Genomic DNA, 27997 nt, shown 5'->3' with positions numbered 1-27997 from the left:
TACAGTAGTTGCAAAACTCTTGTGTCATGACCTTGATGAGCCTCCTGATACAATCCATTATGCTCCTAGCTCAGGCCCAGTTGGTTCTGGACAACTCTTTGAGCAAGTGCCAAATGCTGAAAATGTCATCCAGGTGAGAACAATTTGCTGTAACTCCAGAGACAGAGTCATTTTATGGCCACAGTTAAGATGGTGCTGGTAGATTCAGCAAGAGGAACTCTGAGACAGCACAGAGTAATTCAGGGCTCCTCTGCTGTCTTAAAATTTTTCTTAGAAATAGAGTCTTGCTCTGTCACCCAGGCTGGAGTACAGTGGTGTGATCATAGCTCACACAGCCTTGAACTCCTGTGCTTAAGTGATTGACCTGCCTAAGCCTCCCCAGTAGCTAGGACTACAGGCATGTGCCACCACACACAACTAATTTTTAAAATTTTTTGTAAAGACAGGATTTTGCTGTGTTACATAGGCTGGTCCTGAACTCCTGGCTTCAAGCAATCGTCCCTTGGCTTCGCAGTCCTCTGCTGTCTTGCTGGAAGGCATTTGGACGAGTTCTTTACTATCTTGCTGCCTGCCATCAGTTTCTCCTTATAATAAATAATAAGCACCAAGTAATTTATGTCCTAGTTAGCTGTGGAAATGAATCAAAGGGTAAAAAGCACACTGAGTTCCTTAGAGTTAAGTCTGTGTGACTATGTGTGTGGCAATGGCTCATTCTTCTGGCATTGGGAGCAGTTGATCAGCTCCTCTTTTCTACATCCCCTGGGGATTATACACTTTCCCTTGGCAGATGATGGACACAGTAAGTTTTCTTTTTCCTTCCCAACATGGAATTCTGTCATGGAAGAAATCCCTCCTTCTAACTTCTATTTCCATAGGTCTTTATTTCAAAGTGCTAATCCTTGTTAAGTTACATAACCCAAATATCACCAAGCACTTTCCCCATACTTAGCCAGAATACATGGCTGAGACCATTGGTGACCTTTCTCTTTCTCTGGCCCTAATCCCAGATTTTCATGGCAAACTCCATAAGCTACAAGCTGAGCTTTTGCATATATTGTGAATTTTGGAAGCTTAGGCACTGAGCCAAGAGATTTCCTGGGTTGATACTCATTTTGAAATGCAATGCTAAACTGTTACCTTATCAAATGAAGTTTGAATGAAGATGGAGGTTTTGAAAACACGATGCTAAGATTTGGGCCTTTATATGTTCATTTTATATTTTAATAACTATCTCCACCATTACCCACCTCTAATTTATTTATGTATTTGCATAATTATTCCACAGATATTAAATGTTACTTATTGCTAAGAGCTTTCTTTTACTGCCATAAATGGCTTAGTTTTTCCTGCTAAGGGCTTGCATTATAAATTGTACATTCCCTATCAAATCACCTATTAGATTCTGTTGTAATTACCTACTTCATTGTTGGTCTTATTAGACTGTAAACTTTACACATTTCTCAGTACTTTATTTTTGTGCATCAACACCTGCTTGGTGCATAGTGATTACTCAATTTGCTTGAATGGATGGACAAATGAGTCAGATTCTAAAATTTTTTAAACATAGTTGTTCCTGAACACCTGGGTACTTGGTGTCCTATTGATCCATTCCAATTTATGCCAACTGAGATTCATGCCCATGCTACTAAATGAGGGCTGTTTTCAAATCTCTGATAGGGGACTATCTTGTTAACTGCTATATGCCTAGTGCCTACAACTGTACCTGGAACATCATTAGTACTCAACAGGTATTTTTAAAATGATAAGGAAACATCATAATAAGAATAACTTACATTTTTTATAGTGCTTTATCACTTATAGGGTACATTCAAAATATTTTCTCTCTTTTTTCCCCACACTGAAGTTTGGAAAGAAACAAAATATTTATCTTTTTAAATATTTTGCCTAAGGCCACACCATTAACATGCAATAAAGATACAACCCATATTTTATTCATTATTATACAACCCACCATAAACATGCAATAAAGACAAGATACAACCCATAGCCACGATGCTATGGCCAACAGTAAACTACACTGGAAAGAAATCCAAGATGTGCCTTTGTTTCACAGAAATAGCTAATTTTATGTGTCGGTCTGTGTCAGTCTTGGGCATATTCTGATACCATCCCTGCGAAATGAAAATGGTGATATGCTTACCTTTTCCAGAGTGGTGTATTACTTGAAACCTGTGCATTTAGCTGGGTGTGCAGGGGCACATTCCTGTAAACCCAGCTACTTGGAAGACTAAACTGGGAGGATTGTTTAGCCCAGGAGTTTGAGAACAGCCTGAGGAGCATAGTGAGACCCCCCATCTTAAAAAAAAAAAAAAAAAAAAAAAAAAAAAACGAAACAGAAAACATGTACACGTTAAAAATTTGGTCATTTTTGCTGAAATACTCTTGTCTTACAAGGTTGCTAAAAAGCTGGACTATGAAGACCCAGAGATCATTGCAGCTGGACATACCTATGAAATGATGATTTCAGTATTTGATGACCTGCATCCTTCCCATACAGGTAATCTGGATAAACTTTTCAAGAAGCAGTAAGTGTCTATGCTTTAGGCTATTCAATTTAGATTTCAAAATGTAAAGATCCATTATATATGAGGCAGTTTTGTGAAGTTAGGCGAAGGAAGAAGGGAAGAATTAGGTAGACTCATGTTGGAAGTTTTCATTAGACCTGGGAAGTCTCTTTTGCCTCTTAACAATGCCTTAAGGAATACACAATTCTTAAATACCACTCTGGCTAGAGATCCTTGGAGGCAGAAGGGGCAGGTGATGTGTAGGCCTAACTCTTATGCTTTACACTGGAGTGACTTTATGCCTAGTAATGCCAGACACTTCTCATTTGAAAAGAGCCAGATATTGGGCAACATGTAGTCTGAACATATAGGTAATAGGATGTTTTAAAAGTATTTTATTTGAATTATTTTATATGATATATATATATACATATATATATGCGCCATATTAATGCAAATCATGAGTTGCTTGCCAAGTTCCACAGCTCAGGCCCTTCACGGAGGTGTGGGGCATGGTTACCCCTCTCTGCTATTTGGTCTTTTCATAACTATCCCACCATTTTGGGTCAGCCTGTGTTAAAATGAGTCTTTGGTACAGTGAGATTAAGTCCACCCAGATTGTATGATCATAAAATGCTTGGCATCTGTGGATTTAACAGTCGTAGTTTTGCTAATTGTAAACCACTCTTTGGTACATATTTGAATTGTGAGCTATAGATCTAGAGCAGAGTACTTAGAGAGTGGCCCAGCTTAGTTAAACACCTGACACCTGCTTCCCTTTGCTTGTTATTCTACACATCAGAACGTACAAGTGCCCCAAAGGGTCATTTACATATCCACCTACGTGTTAGCATTTTAAGAGTGAATTTGTTGGCTATAGAGGTATTTGTGAAAATAGGAATTCTCAAAATTTTCTGGATACATTTTTTATTAGAGTCAAGCATCTATTGTATTTGGAAAATATGATAATAAGTAATCGAGCAGTTGGTTACCATCAAAGATATACAATGTGGGTGTTTGGGGTTGCAAACATAAGTTTAGTAGCAGAATGTCAGCTCTTGGTAAAGGAGAGCCTAGAATGGGGTAGCATTTGAGTTTATTCTCTTGTGAGAAGTCTGGATCATTAGTGGTGATTGCCTGGATCATTGAGAAGGATTCTGAGATTGCATCAGGGAGCAATGAGAAAGAGTGCTTTGTCTGTCATGGATGGATAAAAGTGGAGTGATGGTCTATACATTTGCAACCAAAGGGAACTTAATTCTGAACTTAGTATGTTTGCAACACATCTAGGGCTCATTAAGTCCCTCTTGACTCACTGATAGAAGAGTTTTAAGGAGGCTAAGCCTACAAAGGTGATTTATATACTTAAATTACCCAACCATGTGGAAAGATGATGTTTAAGGGACAGGGACTTTAGCATGACACTATACCCAGAAGTATTCTTGTTGTGGTTTCTCTGTTGCTAACTTGTAAGAGTTAGCATGTAAGAAGCCTATATTGTAGCCCAACTGACCTTTCAGGATGGATACATTTTCTTGCAGCTGCTCACACTGATTTTCTAATCAAAAAAGAATCCTTCCCTCTCACCAGATTTGAGCCTTTCCCCAATACTGAAGAGGAAAGACATTTCTCACAGTAATAAATTCCCGTGCTTTCTAGTCCTCTTCACACCCAACACATTCAAAGTGACTGTGAATAAAGGATGCTCACAACGCTGCACAAGGGGTTCAGTACATTTTTACAGGCCAGCCAATTAGTATAGTTTTGAGTGTTTATGGAAACAGTAAAAATCATGGCAGAGCTATAAATGGCATCTGCTCTTGCAACTCATTAATGGCATTCATTGTAGGAAATATAGAGGCTTTAATGTAAATCACCTGTCTTCATGGAATGGTGCTTTTAATCTTTCTGGCAGGGCATGAACACCTTTGAGATTCTAAGAGCTGTGAATCCTATCCCACAAAAACTGCACATAACAACACATACTAAAATACAATGAATGTCACAGATTCCCTGAAGTAAAGGCTCTATGAAGCCCAGATTAAATTTTTTTGTTTGACACACATGGCATGGATTTTCAGCAGAGGCAATACCCACATTCTTCAGAACATGAATTCTACAAGATAATCCACTAAGGAAGAATTCTGTGGTCAAATAAGTTAGGAAAGCAAGGCAAACCTGGACGTTTATAATAACTAATGACGTATTAGAAACCCGAAGAAGTCTTGCCAGAAAGAAATTTTTTACTGTTTAATTAGGATTCTACATTTGACCCATTAGCATCTCAATGAAGATATTTTGGGAGATGCTGGTGGACATAGCTTGGTTTAATATTCATTTGGTGACTTACAAGTTTTTTGATCTTTGTCTAAGAACTTAACTCTGTGAACCTCAGTTTTCTTGCCTGTGAAATGGGGACAATAATACCAATGGTAAGTCAGCACCTTTTACAGTAAATGTTACTTGCTACTTTACCTCTGTTAAAAATGTTCCCTGTTTGCAAGTTTCTTGCTTTTATGTTGGGACATCAAATTCCTTCTTTTTGACAACTTTGTTCTGATAGTTTAAGCTTGTTCATCTGAAATACAGAGTATTTTTGATAACACACAATATACAAACATTTGGCTGAGGTGAATACAATTTAGTAACTGCTTTTTACTTAACCACTTATAGTTTAAATATACCTTCTTGGGCATAATTTCATTTTGTCTTCAAACCCACACTGTGATGTAGGAGATTGAAATTGATGTTCTTACGTTTATTTCTTTGATGAGGGAACTGAGCCTTGGAAAAATTAAGCTAGTTGGAGGCCTCAGAGTACAGGTGAACCATGAATAACATGGGTTTGAACTGTGAAGGTCCATTTATATATAGATTTTTTTCAACCAAATGCAGATCCAAAATACAGTATTCAGTATGCGAAAACTGCAAGTATAGAGAGCCAGCTTTTTTATCCGCAGGCTCTGCAGAGCTGACTGCAGGACTTGCTCATGTGCACCTTGTGTTATATGCCAGGGCCTTGGAAACAATCCCCTTGCATACTGAGGAACAATTGTATATGTTCAAGGCTGAACATGATTTTCTGAGTCTCTTTCCCTCCCACTTTCTAGGATATATATTAAAAGCAGGATTGAGAATGTCATATGCTGGTTTGAGAGTGACACCCCAACAAACTCTCTAATGGAGGAGATTGTACCCATGAAAAATACAATAAACTGTCTTGTGTGAAATGTATAGTTATATATTTAAAATGATGTATATAAATACATGCATATTTCTACTATATAAAATAAAATATGACATGCAATACTTTATGTATTTTTCAATAAATTGCTTTGGCTAGCACCAAAATATATTTGGGTTCCTTGAGGACGCAGAATCTGGGAGCAGGGATTACTTGGGAGGAGAGGGAATCCCATTCCAGTTTCAAAATTCCATGCTAAGCCTGTTCATGGGGGCATGGGGAGCTTGTTTGTGGAATAAAACTACAGCAAAGCATTTATTCGGTGTTCAATTTTACAGTAACTGTGACCATCATTGTGAAGGTTGCTCCTGCCAATGAATTCAGCCCTGTATTTAGAGCTGGACACTATTCATTCTCTGTTCCGGAAACGTCAGGAGGTAAGAGATTTCCCAAGTCTGTGGTGTTGAAACATGCAGAAGGAAACGCCCACCACATTTTAAATGAGGAGGCCAATGGAAAAAAGCACATACATTTACAAAATGCAAGCAAATAAGAGAACGTCATGGAATCCCAGATGCTTAAGAACAAGTCACTTTTCATTGGTAACACCTTCAATTTATCATCTTGATGGCTCACCAAAGACCTCCTTAAAATTTCATGATGTAAGATTTTTGTCATAAAAAATTACACAATATTAGTTTTATTCTGTTTATCTACCCCCTTGACTCTAAATTAGATCTAAATGCAAATAAGATAGAAATGATGTGGTCATCGTCCATGCAATTCAACCCTGTGAACATCTGGGGTCTTGATTTTACATCCAGGGTCAAGGTCTCGGTCAGGGTTCTATCTCAGACATGAATTACATATGAAGTAGGACACATTTGTTAGTACAGATTAAGGAATGTTAACTTTAGAAGAGACAGCAGAGGTCATACTTGCGTCTTCTGTCATCTAAGAGTGGAACACATCCTTTCCTCAGCATTACTTTCAGGTTTGACTTGAATTCTTCAAGGGATGGATGGAACCAGTTGTGTGCTGGAGTTGAATCATACTGGCTTGCAAAAGCCAATTGTTAAATTTTCAGGAATTTGATGACCTGATTATTATTAATATTTATTATTAAAAATAAAATAAACTTAGTTTCAAAAATTAGGTTAAGAATTAATAAATATGAAAAATTTAGTACTTCTTAAGTATATTACTACATTTTACTATTATCTGTGCTCTGAAGTTGTTTACATCTATTGGGACTGCATGGTGAAATTCCATAGCTAGAATGGCATGTTACTGCATTTCTCTTTCCAAGTTAGTGACAATATATTCATAATTTAAAATTGAAAATGGTGAGAGTATTCATACCATAGAAATCAATAAATGTTACATATTGGAACTTGATTCATTGTTGTTTAAAAAAAAAACTTGTCTTAAGAAATTGATAGAGAAAATGTTAATAATACAGATTAAATGTAAATGTCTGTTGTATCTGAGGTTATTGTTGTGAGTAGCACAAAAATTGTGGAAATAGTCTTCCAGCAATCAAAAACTGTTTCCAATTCAGCAAATAAGCCATTCACATCATTTATGAACTAGTGGAGTTCTGACATGGTTTCACTTTCACCTTACTCTTTAACACAAAGGAAAATAGCAGCTAACATTCATGTTGGCATTGCTGATTTGTCATTTGCAATCACAGTGTGGCAATGATAGCACAGTTTGTCAAAAATAAACGAAAGCATACTGGGAAAATCTTAAAGAGGATTTTATATCTAATTATTAACTGTAAATTTTATGCTCCCTATCTTTTACATTAGTAAAGCTTATAACAAACATATATTTATGTGAATATGTGCGTGCATGCACACATTTTTTTTTTCAGAGAGTTGGTTGTTGAACATTTGCCAACACATCCCTGGGTGGAACCCACACTACTTCAAACCAGCTTATTTTCTTGCCAGACAACTATAAATGTTGAGGATAAACTAGAAAATCAAATGTTAGACAAATGTTCTGAGGAAAGACTGGAAAATCAAAAGCCCACATATTTGAATTTTTCTCGTTCTTTCTTTCTTTTTTCTTCCTTCCTTCCTTTCTTTCTTCCTTCCTTCCTTCCTTCCTTCCCTCCCTCCCTCCCCTCCCTCTTTCTTCCCTCTTTCTCTTTCTTTCTTTCTCTTTCTTCCTTCCTTCCCTCCTTCTTTCCTTCCTTCCTTCCTTCCTTCCTTCCTTCCTTCCTTCCTTCCTTCCTTCCTTTCTTTTCTTTCTTTCTCAGTCTCACCCTGTTGCCTAGACTGGGGTGCAGTGGTGCAGTCACATCTCACTGCAGCCTCAATCTCTCAGGTTCAAGCAGTCATCCCATCCCAACCTCCCAAGTAGCTGGGACTGCAGGTGCACACCACTATGCCCAGCTAATTTTTGTGTTTTTTGTAGAGATGGTTTTGCCATGTTGGCCAGGCTGGTCTTGAACTCCTGGGTTCCAGCAATCCTCCTGCCTCCACCTCTCAAAGAGCTGGGATTACAGGTGTGAGCCACTGTACCAGGGCTGTATTTGGATTTCGTTTTTTTGTTTGCCTCACTATGCAGCTTTGGAGAAGTTCTTAACCTCTCTGTGAAATAAAGACACACCTGTTATACCCTGGTTCTGGAATATAATACGGTTTGATCTTGCAATATATTACTAGACAATCCAGAAAAGTAACATATAAATTGAATGTATTGTAAACAGGATTCTGGTCCCCTTTAATCCCCTCCCCAGCCCATCTATGGACTTTTGGAAGTATTCAATATTGATTTTTGAGTAATCTTTTATTGATAGAGCCTCGTTACAGTAACTTCTTTTCTTTCTTCATATTCTCCCATTTCTCTGTGGTGGTCAACAGTGTAATCTTCCAGCTCCAAGGAGTTTTAGAGCATGATGATGAGTCAGAAGTTAAATAGTTCAGAATCATCTAATCATTTCCTGGCTTGTAAATTGTAAATCTGCAGCAGAGGGTGTGAAAATGGGCTTGGAGACTCTCTGGGGGAAAGCTCCATAGAGTAATCAACTTACAAAAGGGATTCCATGACCTCCCAAAGTTAACAGAACCAGGCAAGATTTAAAAATAGAGACTTGCATTTTCAAAAAAGAGACTCTTTTTTAGAGCAGTTTTAGGTTCACAGGAAAATTGAGGGAAAAGTACAGAGATGTCCTGTATCCTCCCTGCCCCTGATATGCAGTTTCCTCCATTATCAACACCCCTTGCCAGAGTAGTGTGTTTTTACAATTGATGGCTCTACATTGACACATCATTATCACCCAATGTTAACAGTTTACATTGGGGTTCATTCTTGGCATTGTATATTTCATGGGTTTGGACAACGATAAAATGACAGGTATCTTCCATTATATGATTATACAGAGTAGTTTCACTGTCCTAAAAATTCTCTGTTCTCTTCCTTTTTATCTCTCCCTTCCCCCAATCCCTAGCAACCACCGATCTTTTTACTATCTCCATAGTTTTGCCTTTTGAGACTGGCATTTTTAAAAATGCCGTTTTAGGAGAAGCAAGTGTTTCATGTAAGTTTCTTTTCAACTAACTGAAGTTTTCCTGAAATTTAACAAAGTTTGAAGGTAAAACACTCTAAATGTGTTAACACTTACATGTTTTCTTAAACACAATTTAATACTTCATTGATGACTGAGAAGAAGGATTGAGAATTTTCAGTCATAATATTGTTGATTTGGAAGGTCTGAAGGATTCTTTTTTTTTTTCCCCACTATGAGAAAATTGGAGTGGAGAAAGAAATGAGTTTACTCAAAGTCACATGGCTGATAAGTCTCAGATTGATTGTAGCTAAATGAAAACTTCCAAATTTCTGGTCCAGTTCTCTGTTTAGTATTACAGGTTGGTTTTCTTGGATGGATTTCGATGACTGAGACCAATAGAGGTCTGAAAACAAGTGCTGAGAATTCATACAAAGAGTTGAGTGGGTTATCTCTATGTGTACTATTCTCCAAATAGTTGTCTAGTGACCTGCTATCCTAGACAGAGGATTTCTAGGTCTTTAAAAGGGAGGACACTGATAGAGCAAAAACCTAATGAGCGCTCAGGTCAAGTAGAACTAGGTTCAAAGCTGACTCTTTTACTGCTAGTTAAATGACTCAAAGCAAGTCACATAATATCCATGTGTCTTCAAATTTTCACCTGTAAAATAAAGATTGCCATAGTTATTTTGTAAGAGTTAAGGGGAAGATTAGCTGATAGTTATAGTATGTTAACTACATGACACATACTAAAATAGCCATAACACCATTGCAGATAATAATAACCACTATCATTTATGGAGTGCTTGCAATGTATAATGTGCCAGAATTTCTTCTTTCTCTCTCTTTCTCTCTCTCTTTCTTTCTTCATTTCTTTTTTAAAAAAAACTGTCCCTTCATCTTCTCCACCATAGTACCTAAACTGAGTAAGTTTAGGTGAGTGTTGGTTTTTGAGATGTCCGTAAGAGGAGATAAAATCTTCACAACTCAGTAGCAATTTGCTTTAAAGGAGGAAACTGGAAAGGTAAAACTACTCAGAAAATAAACTCTTCTGTATTATCAAACATTTAACCTATAGACTTTGAAGACATTTAGAAAAATTCATGAACATGGAAGTCATTTTCATGCTGTGTTGATTAGCGCAGGAAATTTGAATGTATTTGAGGTCTACATAAGGATTTTTCCCCCAAAAATTATGGACATTTATAATATTTAAAGTAGTTCTTTTCCTAATGGTAAGTGATAAATTCATAAAAACTTTTATAGGGGGTTAGGCATAGGCAAAAAGATTTCTTTATCAGAAATTATTCAAAGGAAAATACGTAATAATTAAATGACACTGGGTTGCAAGTCATGAGGCAAAATGTATTTTATTCCAATACTTTTTGATGAGAAACTTGGCAGAGTTGCAGAGTTTCATAATTACTCTATTTTAAACTTCAGATAAAGATGCTCGATATAGCTTTTGGGTTTTATTGAAAGGTTAATTTAACACCTACAAAAAAATAAGCTTCCTATTACATTTATCCAGGTGTTAAATGTGAAAACGACACCATTTTTTGCCCAGGACTGTCTGATAGAAATGGCAGTTTTACCTGTAATCTATTTTACGTGGTCTTGTACCTGTTGTGACACTTTTCTCTTAATACTAATTATTTTATGCAAGCAATAGGTTGGACTCTTTATTTTCTGGATTTGCCATAGTAAAACACATTCTTTTTCATGAGTATGGGTTCTCTGTTTTTGGTATTATGAAATGTGTTCATTGCCTGCTAAATAATACATTATTAAGTGGGGCATGGTGGCTCACTCCTGTAATCCCAGCATTTTGGGAGGCTGAGGCAGGCAGATCACTTGAGGCCAAGAGTTCAAGACCAGCCTGACCTACATGGTGGGACCCTGTCTCTGTTTAAAAAATACTAATAACAAGTGAAAAATAACATATTATTAGAGACTGATAGGAAACCTTGGTAAAAGGAGGATGCAAACAGGGAAAGAAATCCTATCAGGTTGAAAGTGGTGGGGACAACAATGAAATGACTTTTTTAATTATTATTTTTTATTCTTGGTTATTAGCAACCAAAATGTCCTGTACATGTGTTGGTGACCTAGCCATAATATAGGGGTATTTGACTAAATGGTAGGGATAAAGTGCCTGCCCTGGAGTTTACAGTTCAGGAAAAAATGATTGAGGAGTAACACTGTGATACCAGTTACCTACTGCTAGAAGTATATTGTATAATAAGACCCACAAAATATTAGTGTAATACAAAAATAAACATTTATTTAGCTCAAGAGTCTAAGAAATGGCTGTCTTGTCTCTCTGGTCCTCACTGGGCTTGCTCAAAATTGTAAGAGTTGGTTAGCTTTCTGCTGATCTATTCTGGCTTTGGCTTTGGTTGGTTAGCTTTCTGCCGATCTATTCTGGCTTTGGGAAGGTTTGGCTTCTCTCTCATCTTCCAGCAGGCTAGCCTGAGCATGTCCTCAGGAAAAAGGAGGAAGTACACAAGAGGGCAGGAGCAGTGGCTCACACCTGTAATCCCAGCACTTTGGGAGGCCGAGGTGGGAGGATCACCTGAAGTCCAGAGTTCAAGACCAGCTTGGCCAACATAGTGAAACCCCGTCTCTACTAAAAATGCAAAATTAGCTGAGCGTGGTGGTGGGCACCTGCAATCTCAGCTACTTGGAGGGTGAGGCAGGAGAATCGCTTGAACTCAGGAGGCAGAGGTTGCAGTGAGCTGAGATCGCACCACTGCACTCCAGACTAGGGGACAGAGTGAGACTCCATCTCAAAAAAAAGAAAAAATTAGCCAGGCATCGTGGTGGGCACCTGTAATTCCAGTTACTTGGGAGACTGAGGCAGGAGAATCATTTGAAATTAGGAGGCGGAGATTGCAGTGAACCGCTGTGAATTGAGATCGTGCCACTGCACTCCAGCCTGGGCGATAGAGTGAGATTCTGTCTCAAAAAAGAAAAGAAAAGACAAGAAGTGTACAAGAAATGCAAGCCTGATTATGCAAGTGCCTTTCAGGTTCCTGGTTGCGTCGGATTTGCTAATATCCCATTAGCCAAAACAAGTTGTGAAGTCAGAATGGGAGGGACACTATGAGGTTACATGGCAAAAAGTGTGAACATAGGAAGGATAAATCATTTGGGTCTAGACTGAATGCCCGTGGCTCATGCCTGTAATCCCAGCATTTTGTGAGGCTAAGGTTCAAGGATTGCTTGAGCCCAGGAGTTTGAGATCAGTCTGGGCAACATAGTGGGACCTCGTCTCTACAAACATTTTTTTAAAATTACCAAGGTGTGGTGGCATGCACCTATAGTCCAAGCTACTCAGGAGGCTGAGGTAGGAGGATCACTTGAGCCAAGAGGCTGAAGTTGTAGTGAGCCATGGTTGCACTACTGCACTCCCACTTGGGTGATGGAATGACACCCAGTCTCAAAATAATAATAATAATTATAATAATTATAATAGTAATAGTAATTTTATTGTATTTGTTATGCAGCCAATAGAACATACCCATTTCTCTTCTAAGAGATCATTTGGGGGTATTGCACAGTGGAATTACAGAAAAGTGATTTTTAAAATAGGGGCTGTGGAATCATCAGGCACCAATTTAAATCCTGATTCTACCACTACTAGCTCTGTGACGGTAAGCAAGTTACTTAATGCTACTGGACCTAATTTCTTAATCTGTAAAATGAGGACAGTAATCGTAGGTATTTCATAAGGCTGTTGAGAAGATTCAATGAGATAACTCAATGAAATAATAGCTAATTTTTACTTAGTATTTACTTATATACCAGGCACTATTCTAAGTGCTTTATACATTTTAGTTCATTCAATCCTCACAACTTCTTTGTATGGTAGATATTACTCTTAGTTTGCAGATAAAGAATATGAGGCCTGGAGAGGTTGCAGAATCTTCCAATGAGTTGTACAAATAAATGACAGAGCTGAGAGTTGAAACCTAGGCAGTCCGATTTCAGAGTCTGTGCTGTGAACCATTATCTGATGCTAATCTTAGCACAATGCCTAGTACAAAATATTCATGCAGTGCATATGAGCTAATCATTATTATTGCAAAGTTACTGTAAACTCATGTTATTTGACTCAAGACAAATGGTTTAAGGTGATGGAGGACTTTCTCTAAATTTGTCTTCTGTTATGTAGAGTTGGAGGTCTTCAAACATATTTCATTGTTCAAAAGAATAAAGGCTGATCCTTTGAGAAACTATGGTACTATTTGGAAAGCAAAGACATGTTAAGGTTTTTAAAGTAGTGTATCTGCATGATGAGAATGAACCTTATCAAATGTTATTGGCAGCGTTCTACAAAATAGGAAGAGTGGTTGCCCTTGATGAAGACCACCCGCCAAACTGTGTGACATACAAAATAGCCAGTGGAGACACTCAGGTTGTACAAAGATTCTGGATTCACCCTGTCTCTGGAATGATTGAACTTACCACACAGCCAGACTATGAGTCCGTGAAGCAATATAACCTCATCGTAGAAGCTGTGGACTGTGACAGATTTCACCCTCGTACAGCAATGACCATAGTAAATAGAGAGACCCAGGTTTTGATATTATAGAGATGCTGTATTAAATTCTAACTTATTAAAATCAGACTGCTCAAACAGTTTCAACAATGGAGAATGGAGAAGCTTATAACTTTCTCTTACTGCCTAAGCTCCTAGCTCTCTCCATCTTATTTACTTTAATACAGCCACATGAACAATTTGCTGTTTTTCCAATGCACCAAGAATGTTTTACCTCAGAACCTCTTCCCAAGACTATAATGCTTATCTTCCATTGGCTCACATTCTTACTTTATTATTATTATTATTATTTTGAGACGTAGTTTTGCTTTTGTTACCCAGGCTGGAGTGCAATGGTGCGATCTCGGCTCACCGCAACCTCCGCCTCCTGGGTTCAGGCAATTTTCCTGCCTCAGCCTCCTGAGTAGCTAGGATTACAGACACGCGCCACCATGCCCAGCTAATTTTTTGTATTTTTAGTAGAGACGGGGTTTCACCATGTTGACCAGGATGGTCTCAATCTCTTGACCTCGTGATCCACCCACCTCGGCCTCCCAAAGTGCTGGGATTACAGGCTTGAGCCACCACGCCCAGCCACATTCTCACTTTAATCATATCTCTGTCCAGATGAGATTGGTTTATAAGGGCCTTTTACATTGTGTGTAATGGTGAGTATTTGAAGTAATCTATGTATGTTCATCACTATGGAAATGAACAAGTAAATATAGTAGATGCATACTATGGAATAGAGACTCAAGAAATAGCAAATGAGTTCTGCAAACAGAAACATGGAAAGCACATATATGGCATTGGGTGAGAAAAGTAGGAAACACAAAAGGTCTATAACACCGTATCATTTAGGCAAGTCGAAATTATACAACTAAAAGCTGCGTATTCTGTGAGGATACATACATGCTTAAGGACATGTAACAAATATAAGTGAGAGAGAATAGGTGAGTGGGTGAAAAAAAGAGATCCTTCTTAAAACGCTTCCATCAGCTATTCTTTTTTTTTTTTTGAGACGGAGTTTCGCTCTTGTTACCCGGGCTGGAGTGCAATGGCGCGATCTCGGCTCACCGCAACCTCCGCCTCCTGGGTTCAAGCAATTCTCCTGCCTCAGCCTCCTGAGTAGCTGGGATTACAGGCATGTGCCATCATGCCCAGCTAATTTTTTGTATTTTTAGTAGAGACGGGGTTTCACCATGTTGACCAGGTTGGTCTTGATCTCTCGACCTTGTGATCCACCCGCCTCGGCCTCCCAAAGTGCTGGGATTACAGGCTTGAGCCACCGCACCCGGCTCCATCAGCTATTCTTTATCTCCTTAACCCAAATAGCACCAGTTTACTATATGATATTGCCTAATATAGTTATTTGTCAATATAGTTATTGCTTTGCTTTCCTCATTAGAATAAAGTATAATAGATCAGGATCTTTGTTTTTGGTTTACCACTGTAGCCTCTGTGTCTAGATCAGTGATTGGCACACAGTAAGTTTTTAATAAATAGTCATTGAGTGAATGAACTGATCCTTCTAACAGTCTTGAGAAGGCAGAGATTGAGATCTCCTTTTTGCAGATGAAGAAAGCAAAGGTGAATCACTTGTGCCAAATAAAGGCACCAGTAAGCATCAGGTCCAGAGTTTTAATAAAGATTTCTGATCTATTTCTGTGATGTAATGGAAATGGTGCTGAACTATTGAAGAAATCTCCTTAAATCCCATTTAGTTATCATGTAAAAATGTCTCACGTATTTAATGAGACACATAGCTGTATTCAGTCTATAGAAGTCGCATTAAAGAATGAACCATTCCTTAAGAACTTAGCTGTTTTTAAAACATTACAGAAAAACATTTTTAAAAGATAATACTTGAAAATACGGGCACACCAGAGATTCTTCTGCAAGTATTGTTGAGAAAGTTATTAGTCATCTAAAAGAGGGGTAGAGAACCTTTCTAGGCTGACTGTCATTCGATCACTGACATTTAAAAATTCTTGCTATTTTGATCTTTTTTTCATGTGAATTATAGTTTCCTGGCTTATGGTATTTTAATTAAGAAAAGGTTGATAACAGATCCTAAATTAAAGTCAAAGAATACTTTGAAGAAATCATATTGTTACAAAAAAATTGAGTTTGAGAGAGTACTGAGGAGACTCTAAGTTGAGAAAGAGGAAGCCAACTTATCTATGACCTTAAGCACAGATATTTAAAGAGTTCATGGGATTATAACTTTTAGAGGAGTCATTCTTCAGATTTCCTTTCTTATCATTTGCATAATTTGTAAGCTTTCCCACAAGCTTATATAATGAACCCAAAGTCCTCCCTAACACCTACATTGAATGTCATAGTTGACCCAGGAATAATAAACCACTGACTAGTTGATTGACAGCCAGAACTCCAATCTGCAGGAACATTTTTTTCAAATCCAAAACTCTAGCCTTCTTATTTAATAATTCCAAATGAGGAGGCTGAGGCAGGAGAATTGCCTGAACCCAGGAGGCGGAGGTTGCGGTGAGCCGAGATCGTGCCATTGCACTCTAGCCTGGGTAGCAAGAGCGAAACTCCGTCTCGAAAAATAATAATAATAATAATAATAATAATAGTTCCAAATGATTGATCTCTACACATATGCTTATTTCTGATACTGTGTATAAATAGTTACATGATAAGTTGGATGTTTCTTCTTCCCTCATGGCTGACAGGTCACTATTGACATTGAAAATGAGAACGATGAAGCACCTATCTGCACACCCTCTCAATATAAGATGCTCATTTTTGACAATGTTGTTGTTGGGACAAACGTCAATGACTTCACCCTAAACTGCCACGACAGAGATTCGCAAGATTTTGAAATGCGTTTTGAGATGGTTTCTGGTGGATAATTTTATTATTTATTTTAATCATGAGCATATGTCAAACTGACATTAGTTTTGCCCTGTTAGACATCATATATAACCTCAGAAATGACTATGGTTATAAGGGTTAAACTATTTAATATCTATAGCATTACTTCCTCAAGGCATCTTTATCCTTTTTACTTTTACATATCAAATCTCATTCCTCCTGTAATGGAAGTATCAGTAATTTTACAGGTGCTTTGACAACAAAGTTTGGACCTGGATGGGAAATGCTGAAGGTTAAGTTACAAGAAATGAAGTCTGCTGTCCATGATGCTGGCTAACAACAGCAAACTTTCGAGTTGATCCTATTAGTACAGACTCAGTAGGATACGTGTTTTCAAACTGTGTTATTTTGGATTTATATAGATCCATGCAACTTAAGTCATCTTATTTTTTATGAAAGGCATTTATTAGGACCAAGTATGTATCAGGCACTGTGCTGGGAAATGGGTACACAGAAGTATACAAGACAGATATTCATGGCACTCATTGTTTATTAAACCAGTAGTAACACTAGCAATTATAAAATTAAAAACTGTAATAAGCTCTAAAATGGAAAACTACTGGGTATCATGAAACAGCGTAACATGGAGACCTATTTAAAGTATGGAGGTCAGACCTGCTGTCATGTATCTGATGGAGTAGAAGCTTGGAAATCAGTAAGCACTGATGTCTTCTTCTCTTGCTGGGTGATAAGCTCCATGAAGGTAGAGAGCATGTGTATCTTATTTACAGCAGTGTCTCCAGGGCTATGAAGATAACTTAAAATTCAAAGGGGCTCAACAGATATTTATGATCTGACCAGATCATTTGATATTGATCAAGTTGAAGATGGGAATGAAACTGATCTGAGTAGAAGAAAAGGAGAATCAACTAGACAAAGTAATTGGATAATAATTTGAAGCTTGCTGACCATATATGGGATCAAACTCATTATCTTAACGTTTAAAATATTTTTTCCCTAACCGATTGCATTTGTTGCTCATTTGATCTCAATTTTTAAAAACTCAGGGTGTCATGGAAATTTTAAAAGCATTTATACCTACTGTGTTTTAATAGTAATTTAATGTAGTTTTAGAAAACCTTTCAATACACCTTAAAATAATTCTAACTTTTCAATTATCCCTTTTAAAGGAAACGAGAACCATCATTTTGCATTTGACCCAACTCGAGGTTCAAATACTCCAAAACTAATTGTGAAGAATCCCTTCGATTTTGAATCTAGAACTGAAGTGCAGTGGCAGTACCATCTTATTGTGCATATAATTGATGACAACTTGAAATATGGCAAATCCACTAAGCCCAGGACGGGCACCGCTGTTATGGATATTTATGTGAGGAGAGCCACACGCCACCTCCTCCAACCACTAGCTATGAAGTAAAGAGTTATAGAATTTAATTTGGGTCTCTGTGTGGGAAATGTTCTGTAAGTTTGAGTTTCACCTAAAAAGAGCTACTCAGGGCAGCACCTTCACCTAGATGCCTTTCTACTTGGGCACTACTCCAACCAGCCACGGGATCACATTTTAGAGTGTACATCTATGAGTATAAATTGTGAGGTGAAATAGAATTTGTGAGACTTGCAGGTAGAGCATACAGAACTCCTAAGAAACTAATTATTTCATCTGAATGATCTGAAAGTCTTGCCCACAAGCAGCACCCGCTACTCAGTGAATTCTATCAATTAAAAATCTCTACAAATGGGTACTTTGAAAGTTTATTCTCTAGTGGCCATGATATTTATAGTCATGAGCACATAGCATGTGCCACACACACACTGTACTGCATATGTTATATTCATCATTTCTTTTTTTTTTTTTTTTTTTTTTTTTTTGAGATGAAGTCTCGCTCTGTCTTCCAGGCTGGAGTGCAGTATCTCCAGTCACTGCAACCTCCGACTCCTGGGTTCAGGCGATTCTCTTGCCTCAGCCTCCTGAGTAGCTGGTATTGCAGGCGCCCACCACCACACTTGGCTAATTTTTGTATTTTTAGTAGAGACAGGGTCTCACCATGTTGTTCAGGCTGATATTGAACTCCTGATCTCTTGATCCGCCCACTTTGGCCTCCCAAAGTGCTGGTATTACAGGCATGAGCCACCGTGCCCAGTCCATCATTTCATTTTATCTTCAAACCCTACGACCTTTAATAGACCTGTTGGTATTTTATAATTTAAAAAAGAGGTATGTAAAACCTCTGCAGAATTCCAGAATGGCTCCTGAGTAATGCACAGATAAAGTCTGTTTAGTAAACTTTATGGTTAGTGTATTTTGTTGTTTTCTGTTCTTTGAAATAGAAGCATCGAATAAACATGGATGGTAAATTCTCTCACCAGAATGCTTGATTTTCAAGAACACATTGTTCACTTAAGCTGCACAAAAGGGTTTATTGTGTGTAGAGTAGATAATAGGGGGATATAAGCCTAAAAGGACCTCAGATATCACCTAGTGAAAACTCTTGAGTTTACAGATGAGAAAACTGAAAACAAAGAGGAGAAATGGTTTGTTCGAAATCACAGAGTGGTCATTGCATACAATTGAAGTCTTCACATCCTTTATTTTGTGCCTTCTCTATTCAAGGGTGTTCCTCAGTATTACCTGTAGTGTTTTAGAAAATACGTATATCTGAGTCAATATCTTCCTGTTACTTTAAAGTATTATGGCTCTGTACTGATGCCACTATGTGTAAACCGATGCTTTCTGAAAACAACTAACACTGTTTGCTTTGAAATGATATTTCCCAGCAAAGAAAAGGTCTGACCGTCATGTACACGGCTATAAACACGTACAAATCCAATGACTGGTACATTCCTTTCATCTTCACTCTGATGGCTATTTTCCTTGCTGGATTGATTTTCTGGCTATGTTTCCTGCTTTGGAAATACAGGAACATTATGGAATGCTGTCAGAAAATGACCAAGGAAGTCTCCAAGGCCAAACCCAAGTATGTGATTTTTCTTTCTAAGCTTTCGATATAAAGAGCTAAAACCAGTTAAGGTTTGGTGAACTTACTCCGAGGGCTTCTGTATGCTTTTGAAGGGCAGAGGAAAGTACTTGGGATACGAAACTTGATGGTTCCTTTTTACCAGTGATCTCAAGCCTACTGTATCCCAGAAACAGTTGGAGACCTTTCTTTGCAAAACAGCAACAACATATTATTGAGTTCCACCTTAGAACATCTGAAACAGATTTTCTGTGAGATTATTATTATTATTATTATTTTTGTAGATGGCGTCTTGCTCTGTCTCCTCGGCTGCAGTGCGGTGGTGTGATCTCAGTTCACTGCAACCTCCGCCTCTCCATTTCTAGCAATTCTCCTGCCTCTGCCTCCCGAGTAGCAGGGATTACAGGCGCACATCACCACGCCTGGCTAAATTTTTGTATTTTAGTAGAGACAGGGTTTCACCATGTTGCCCAAGCTGGCCTTGTACTCATGAGCTCAGGCAATCCACCCGCCTCGGCCTCCCAAAGTGCTAGGATTTTAGGTGTGATCCCTTGCGCCTGACCAAAATTATGTTTTAAACAAATAAATTTGTGAGCCAACAAACAATTTTCCATGTTATTTTGATTATTTTCATAGATGTTTGAGAAGCACCAGAAACTAGTTGAAGATGGGTGATAAATGTAGGCACCCTCTCCACACATCTGACTGGTTTTAAGTCTATCTGGAGCAGGGCAGAGAGGCCCAATAAACGGATAGAAAATGTAGCTACTTTCTCCACCATCTAAAAATATTTCTTCAGAGTACAGAATATCGTGACTTCAAAAATAGCATTGGATAAGAATTTTTATTAACTAAATAGAATTTATTTATGGTGCAGTGAAGCGGGTGGTGATGGTTAATGAAGACCATTTTATTCTTCCTTATACAGTATTTCTTTTTCCCTGGAGATAAGATAACCATATGCTGACTGTTGAATGAAATTATTTTTGTCATGTTAATAAAGCTGATATTTTGTCAAATTTTCTTTTCATACAGTGAAATGAAGTATATTGCAGGTAAGATATAGATTGCTAATTGTTACATGGTTATGCCTGAATTGTGTGATTTTTAAAATATTGCTCATCAGGTACCTGACTTTTATTTATTTATTTTGGAATAGGTGATGGAAATCAAAATGAAAATATTGTCACAGGAAACAGAAATAAAAAATTAGAAGTATTAACAGTAAGTATGTTTTTGTGATCCCTCTGTAATAGTTGTTCAATGAAAAATTATTTTGTATAAACATATGATAAATATACTCAATCATCATAGAAAGTAAGAGGATTTCAATTTATCTCCTTTTGCTGAATTTGAATGCATTACAAAACTGTAAATTCAGGTTTAGTTTTAGAATTTGGCTTAGGTCAAAATCTGCCTCAAGTACTACACATGAATTCAAGAAAAAAAAAAAAGAGAAAAAACAAAACTCCAGACAAAGGGAACTTTAGAGTTATTCACCATTCTTAAAAATAAAAACTAGGCCAGGCATGGTGGCTCACACCTTAATTCCAGCACTTTAAGAGGCTGAGAAGGGAAGATGGCTTGAGGTCAGGCGTTCAAGACCAGCCTGGGCAACATGGCAAAACCCAATCTCTCCTAAAAGTACAAAAATTAGCCAGGCATGGTGGTGCACTCCTGTAGTCCCAGCTACTTGGGATGCTGAGGCATGAGAATTGCTTGAACCTGGGAAGTGGAGTTGCAGTGAGCTGAGATCACACCATCACACTCTAGTCTGGGCAAGAGAGTGAGACTCTATCTCAACAAATAAAATAAAATAATAAAATAAAAACTGTATTTGTAAATAGTTTATACATGTGATTGATCTAAGTAAGTTCTTTAATAGTGGAATTTCTTAGCAGATGTTAAAAAATCTATGCCCTAAGGTATGCAAACCATCTTCAAATTGGGTGAGGCTCATTCACTAAATGATCCATATAAATGACTGTACAAGGATAAGGCTGATTCCAGGAAAAGTAAATGTAGGATGGAACAAGGAAGGGCATTTTTAGTCTTTGTTTCCTTTTTTCTCTCTGCTTGCTTCCCCATAAACCAAGAATTTCTAGCTGAGTCCTAACTAACCATGACATTGTTTCATAAACTGGTTCTTTTCCAATGCTTCCTTCCTCTGCCTCTTCCTTTAGTAAACTGATGCCAGCTCAACTCCTGTATGGGTCTGCTCCATCTCCCATAACAAAATACCACAGCCTGGGTGGCTTAGACAACAGAAATTTATTTCTTACAGTGCTAGAGGCTGCAAGTCCAAGATCAAGGTGGCAGCAGGTTTGGTTTCTTCTGAGGCCACTCTCTTTGGCTTGCAGATGGCCAGCTTCTCACTACGTCCTCATACAGTCGTCCTTCAGTCTGTGCAGTCTGTGTCCTAATCTCTTCTTCTTAAAAGAACATCAGTCATATTGGATTAAGGCCACTCACGTGATCTCATCTAACTTAATCACTCTATCTCCAAATATAGTCACACTCTGAGGTTAGGGTTAGGATTTCAACATATGAATTTGGGGGAACATAATTCAGCCCATACCACCTCCTATACATGATAAGAGCGTATGGCAGGCAGGTTGATGTGGGGGATGGGATTGGGAGGAGAGGCAAACAGTGGGAAGCCTCTTGTGTCAAGGCCTCTAAAAGTTAGAAAGATGAGGTAACTTATAAGAAGTAATCTGCTCAATGTCTTCAACACTTGTAAAAACAAATCTTATCAAGGTGATTTTATCGCTAATACTTTGTGCTTTTTAAAAGGAAACCATTGTATATGAGACTGTGTTTGATGGAGAAGCCATTGATCCAGGTATGGTGCTTAAATATCTTTTGAGTTAAGTGCATTTCAGCTATTTAGATATTAAACTGTGTGAATGAATTACTTATTTGTTTGTAAAATGAGACTTTGTCCTAAAGTAAATACTATTTTACAGCCAGGTAGGTAAAATAAATGACTGTAAGGGGTCAGATAAAACAGTAAATTCAATCATCAATGCCAGCTAACGCTTGGGGGACATGGCTGTCACTCAGCTCCATCAAATTACTACCACATGGGAAGGGGCCTTGTGTTGCCATAATTTTGATACTTCAAAAGGAAGCTAGAATCCAAATTGTTACATGAAATCCATCCACCTTTAAAAGTAGGCAAATAATTCAATTAAACAATACTGTGTGGGCCAAAGAAAACACATTTGCCTCATTCCCTGGTTATATATTGTGCAACAAACTTCCCCCAAGACTTACTGACTTACAATAACCACCATTTTATTGTATCTCCTCACATTTTTGTATGTCAGGAATTTGAGCAGGTATCACCTGAGCAATTTTTTTTTTTTTTTTTTTTTTTTTTTGGCTTTGTAAAGGATCACTTCATTGGTGTTCAGTTGGCAGCCTGTCTGGTCTTATGGGTCACAGTGGCTTCACTCACAAGCATGACACCTTGTTGGGGACATTTGCAGGTGGGGCTCAGCTGGTTCCCACTTCCTCTGATTTGGCTGTGTCCCTACTCAAATCTCACCTTGAATTGTAATAATCCCCGCATGTCAAGGGTGGGGCCAGGTGGAGGTAATTGAATCATGGGGTCAGTTTTTCCCGTACTGTTCCTGTGGTGGTGAATAAGTCTCAGGAGATATGATGGTTTTATAAATGGAAGTTCCCACATGCAAACTGTCTTGCCTGCTGCCACGTAAGATGTGCCTTTGCTTCTCTTCTGCTTTCCGCCATGATTGTGAAGCCTCCCCAGCCACATGGAACTGTGAGTCCATTAAACCTCTTTCACTTATAAATTGTGCAGTCTCAGGTGTATCTTTATTAGCAGCATGAGAACAGACTGATACAGGGACTCTTCATGTAGTTGCTCCAGCAGGGATAGCTGGACACCCTACATGGCATTTTAGACCTCCTGGAGAAAGCCAATAGATAGGAGGGAAAGTTGTAGTTTCTTGAGGATCAGGCCTGGAAATTAGCATAGCATTATTTCAGCCTCATTAAAGCTGAGTCTATCCAGATTCAAAGAGAGGAGCATACACCCCACTTCTTAAGGTACGAGAGTCAAAGAATTTCTGGCCCTCTTGGATCAACCACATCTATAGTCCAAAATGGTCATGGATTTGCACTCCCTGGTCTAAAGAGTTATCTGTTACAATCCCTGGAATTGCAGAGCAGATCATACTCCATTTTATAAAACATTTTGAAGTTTTTATTTTTTTCATGTATTTCTTCTCTAAAGAAAGAGGCAGAAATCCAAAGTCATCAGAATTTTTTAAAAAGCCTTGGTGTGGAGTTAGAAGACTAGGGTTTGAGTGTTGATACAACTACTAACATTCTATGTGAACATAGACAAAGCACTTAACCTCCTGGAGTTTCCCTCTTACCAGCTGTAAAGAAGGCACAATAGTGTGGGCTTTCTCTCTTTCATGGGGTGTTTGTGAATTTAAACATGAATATAATAAATGTGAAAGTCATTTTATAAAGTGTCACTCAACATGGGGTATTAGCCATAAAAGACTCATTGGCATGGTAACAGCTTGAGACACTTCACTGCAAGTTAATCCTGACAGCTCTGGATAGCTTGGCATGAAATTATTGATGCTTTGTTACTGACTGCCAAGCTCTCCTTAAAGAAAGTCATTCCTTTTAAAAAATATTTTGTAAAATTAAAAACATACTATTTATAGCCTAATCTGATCTATATTAAATAACTTGGCTCTGATGAGTTCCAATTCCCAGGAATTCATTGAAAGCATACATGAACATTTATTGAGTGCTCACCTATGCCAAACATGACTTGTCTCACTGAAGTTCCAAACAATGAGAATTAGCATTCTATTTTCATATTCTCTCTTCTGGTGAAAGTAGTACCATTATTGTTCCCATTTTATGGATATTAAAACAAGACTCAGAGAGAGTATGGAATAAATGTATCTAGAGTCACATGGCTTTCTTTCCTTTCAAAGAAAGGGAGGAAAAGAGTAGCAGAAATTTTTACAGCAGAGACTGAACATTAATAGTGGTAGAACAGAGTCAGATGAGGAGTAGGTCGCAAGGTTCTTTGGTACTAAGGCAGCAGGATTACTGTTGTGTGCCAGCGGAGGGTGGAGTGTCTTGTACTGGACTTCTTGGTGTAAGAATGATAGAGCAGCCCGCAACACACCTCCATGCCCTTCTCTGGGGTCTTTCTCTACTTTCTTATTATTATTGGAGCTAACAAAAATTGCTGTATGCTATTTCTTGTTTTCTGTCTTTTAAAAAACGTATTTTATAAATACTTAGTAATTACAATGTACCAGGCTTGTTCTAAGCACTTCATAATTATCAACTTATTTAAATTTTTATTGTGTTAAATATATACAACAGAATTATCATTTTAGCCATTTATAAATGTACAGTTCTGTGGCACTAAGTACATGCACATTGCTGTGCAACCATCACCACTATCCATCTGCAGAATTTTTTCATCTTCCTTAACTGAAACCCTTTACTCATTAAACAATAACTTTCTAATCTCCCCTCCCCACAGCCTCTTTTAACCACCATTCTACTTTCTGTCTCTATAAATTTGACTACTCTAAGTACTTCCTACAAGAAGACTCATAGGATATTTATTTTTCTGTGACTGGCTTGTTTTACTTTGCATATCTTTCCTCAAGCTTTATCCATGTTGCAGCAGGCGTCAGAATTTCCTGTCTTTAACATGGAATACCATTCCACTGTATGTACATATCACGTTTTGTTTGTCCAGTCATTCATCAATGGATATTTGGATTGCTTCCACCTTTTGGGTATTGTGAATAATGCTGCTATGTAACCTATTTAATTTTAGCATTATTATTCTTAGCAAACTGAAAAAGTTAATACTTATGCAGTTGCAGACTTGTGGCAAGATGTTTTTAAGGGATTTCTAATATCAAATTATAGCAAACATTTACTGAATTCTGAGTGTGGTCAAAATGCTTTTACATGAATTGTTCATTCTCACAACTACTTATGAGGTAGTGGCTAGTATTATTATCCTCATTTTATAAATGAGAAAATTGTGGCCCAGAGAGGGACAAAGCAACTTCCCCAGAACCATAACTGAGTGAGTGAAAGAAGTCAGGATGAGAAGCCGGACAGCGTGACACAGAAACCTTTATCCCTAACACTATTCATGACCTCTCTGTCACTGAATGGCCTGGCAAAAACCAGTGCATCAACAAAGACTTGGCTCTAGACTTCCACTTTCAGGACAAAAAAACACGTATGCATGCTCTAATAAAGACAGCAAGCTATCGTAGTCACTTTTTGTCGATTCAGCGTTTGATGGATACTCATTGCCTTCAGTCTACTCAATAGGAGGACACAGTTACTGTATGTTTAGATGGATGCATCTGACTTACTTAGAACCTGGATGTTTGATGTGTGCCTTGGCAGTTTTCTGTTCCAACATGAACTATTGAATGAGGGTATAGATTTTTTTGGTGGTATAGATTTTTGTGTGTGTGAAGGAAGGGGGTTTCCAGAGACGTGCATTGTCCACTCCAGTACAGTGGTCCTGGCAGAAGAATCACCTTTCAATTAATGTATCTTTGACAGCAGATTCAGCACTGTAAAGTTTCACATGACATTTAAAGAACAGAAATATTTTAAAATAAAAATGGGTTTAGCAATATGTGTTAGAACATACTATCATTTATCAAATGTTCTGTGGAACCTAAAATTTGATGCATAAGACACTATTTTGTTCATGGAGCCCAACCTAAAGTGAGACAAGACATGCTCCCTACCCTGAGTTATTAGTATTTAGAGTCTGCAGCTAGACTGTCAGGATTCAAATCTAGGTCTGCCACTTACAGATGATATGGTATTGGCAGATTACTTAACATATTTGTGCTCCAGCTTTCTTATTTCTAAAGTGTGGCAAATAATATTTATGTAAATTGATATGTGAAAACAGAGTCTGGCATATAGTAAATACTATAGGATCAGCTATTATTATTATTATTCTTTTTATTACACCTCAGTGTAGTTATTAATTACACTTCAGTTACCTAAGAAATAATTGGTTGTTTTTCTACCGTATCAGCCATTTTTTACTTTCTTTCTCTTGTATATTACTGTTACTGTATTATTGTTTCTGTGAAGGGTTGGCTAATTATACCTCAGATACTGTACATGGCAGATTAATTTCAATTTAAAAAACCCATTTGACTTAAAAAATCATTTGCTCTTCAAATAATTACCAACTCACAAAAAATTATGAAAAATAATACAGAGAGGTACTGTGTACCCATCACCCAGCTTTCCCCAAAGGTAACATCTTTCATTACTATATTGCATTGCCCAAATCAGGAAATTGATGTTGGTACAGTACAACTAACTAGACCACAGGCTTTACTCAGATTTCCCCAGTTATTGCATATACTTTTTTTTACATGTCTATGTGTATAACATTTAATCGCCATAATAGATTCACATAACTACTACCACTGTCAAGATGCAAAACTGTTCCAATACCACAGAAGAACTCCCTTGTGCTAAAGGGGCAATTTTAAATGCATGTAAAACCATATACTGCTTCAAGTTTTGCTTCTAGTTTTTCTGTTGGTAAAAGAACAAGACTTGAGAAGATAAACTCGTCGCTATGCCAGCTATCTAGCAAATGCTCAATAAACGTTTCATGGGAAGAATAAATGCTTTGCAAGTTCATTGTAATTTACTTTGTCTGTGTTTTGTGTTTTCCTTCCCACAGTCTCTGGGAACGTCTATGAATATAACAGCAGAACAGGTGCAAGAAAGTGGAAGAAGTCCCCCAGGCACCAGAAGGAGCCCTTGGCAAACATATATTCCCTCCCAGAGGTCCATCCTGTAGAGGAGTCTACATCCTTAAAAATTCCTTTGCAAGGATAGCATTTTTCCAGTGTCTGAATGATTGTTTTTTTGTGTATATGATTGTCACAGGCAGTTTTTCTTGGCTACCTAAAATTATAGACATGAGGCCAACTGCTTTGTCTGTGTTTATAGCTTTTTGTAATCTTCCAGTTCAGGATTTCTGTGTGAAGGCAGCAGGAGTGGTCAGCTTTGAATCTCTGAACATGTTTTGCTGAAAACGAGATACTAAATTGACATATGTTCATTGTCTTACTTTGCCCAGTAGAATGTATGCTTTTTAAGGCCAGTGAGAGACTATTTTTCTCACTGCTTTAGCCCCAGTACATGCTTGGCACAGAGTGGGGACTCTTTATATATTTGTGAATAAATAAATTTGAATATATGAATCCAGAATCTCTTGTCTTTAATTCAAATTGCTTATTCCTCCATGACTCATGGAACAGAAATGGGAATTATCTTTAGAAAATAACTTTTTTGGTGTCT

At 37.7% G+C, this 27997-nt stretch overlaps 1 protein-coding gene across 5 annotated transcripts; it reads left to right on the top strand.

Moving 5' to 3' along the window:
- The first annotated feature begins 6 nt into the window (after positions 1-6).
- On the top strand, positions 7-27907 carry LOC120367139 (cadherin-related family member 3-like). Of its 5 annotated transcripts, none has more exons than XM_074404494.1 (8): positions 7-133; positions 2416-2518; positions 6048-6146; positions 19410-19609; positions 20645-20664; positions 20769-20833; positions 22406-22454; positions 27375-27907. In XM_074404494.1, the coding sequence occupies exons 3-8, from the start codon at positions 6084-6086 to the stop codon at positions 27530-27532; spliced, it is 555 nt and encodes a 184-aa protein (XP_074260595.1). In that variant the 5' UTR covers positions 7-133; positions 2416-2518; positions 6048-6083; the 3' UTR covers positions 27533-27907. The 5 variants fall into 5 exon arrangements, with proteins under 5 accessions (XP_074260595.1, XP_074260596.1, XP_074260594.1 ...); XM_074404495.1 differs by having other exon boundaries at positions 2416-4957; XM_074404493.1 differs by having other exon boundaries at positions 2416-6146.
- The last annotated feature ends 90 nt before the right edge of the window (positions 27908-27997 follow it).

The sequence above is a fragment of the Saimiri boliviensis genome, chromosome 8 (genome assembly GCF_048565385.1).
Source record: "Saimiri boliviensis isolate mSaiBol1 chromosome 8, mSaiBol1.pri, whole genome shotgun sequence".
In the NCBI taxonomy this organism is placed as follows: domain Eukaryota; kingdom Metazoa; phylum Chordata; class Mammalia; order Primates; family Cebidae; genus Saimiri; species Saimiri boliviensis.
Note: the sequence above shows the minus strand (reverse complement) of the source record. Positions and strands in the feature narration are given on the sequence as shown.

What these genes read in the sequence shown, in the direction of transcription:
- LOC120367139 (XM_074404494.1), top strand. Translation starts at nt 6,084, where the DNA reads ATGAATTCAGCCCTGTATTTAGAGCTGGACACTATTCATTCTCTGTTC. An exon ending in AAAAATTAGAAGTATTAACA is followed by an intron (nt 20,834 to 22,405) that starts GTAAGTATGTTT and finishes GCTTTTTAAAAG; the next exon opens with GAAACCATTGTATATGAGAC. An exon ending in TGGAGAAGCCATTGATCCAG is followed by an intron (nt 22,455 to 27,374) that starts GTATGGTGCTTA and finishes TCCTTCCCACAG; the next exon opens with TCTCTGGGAACGTCTATGAA.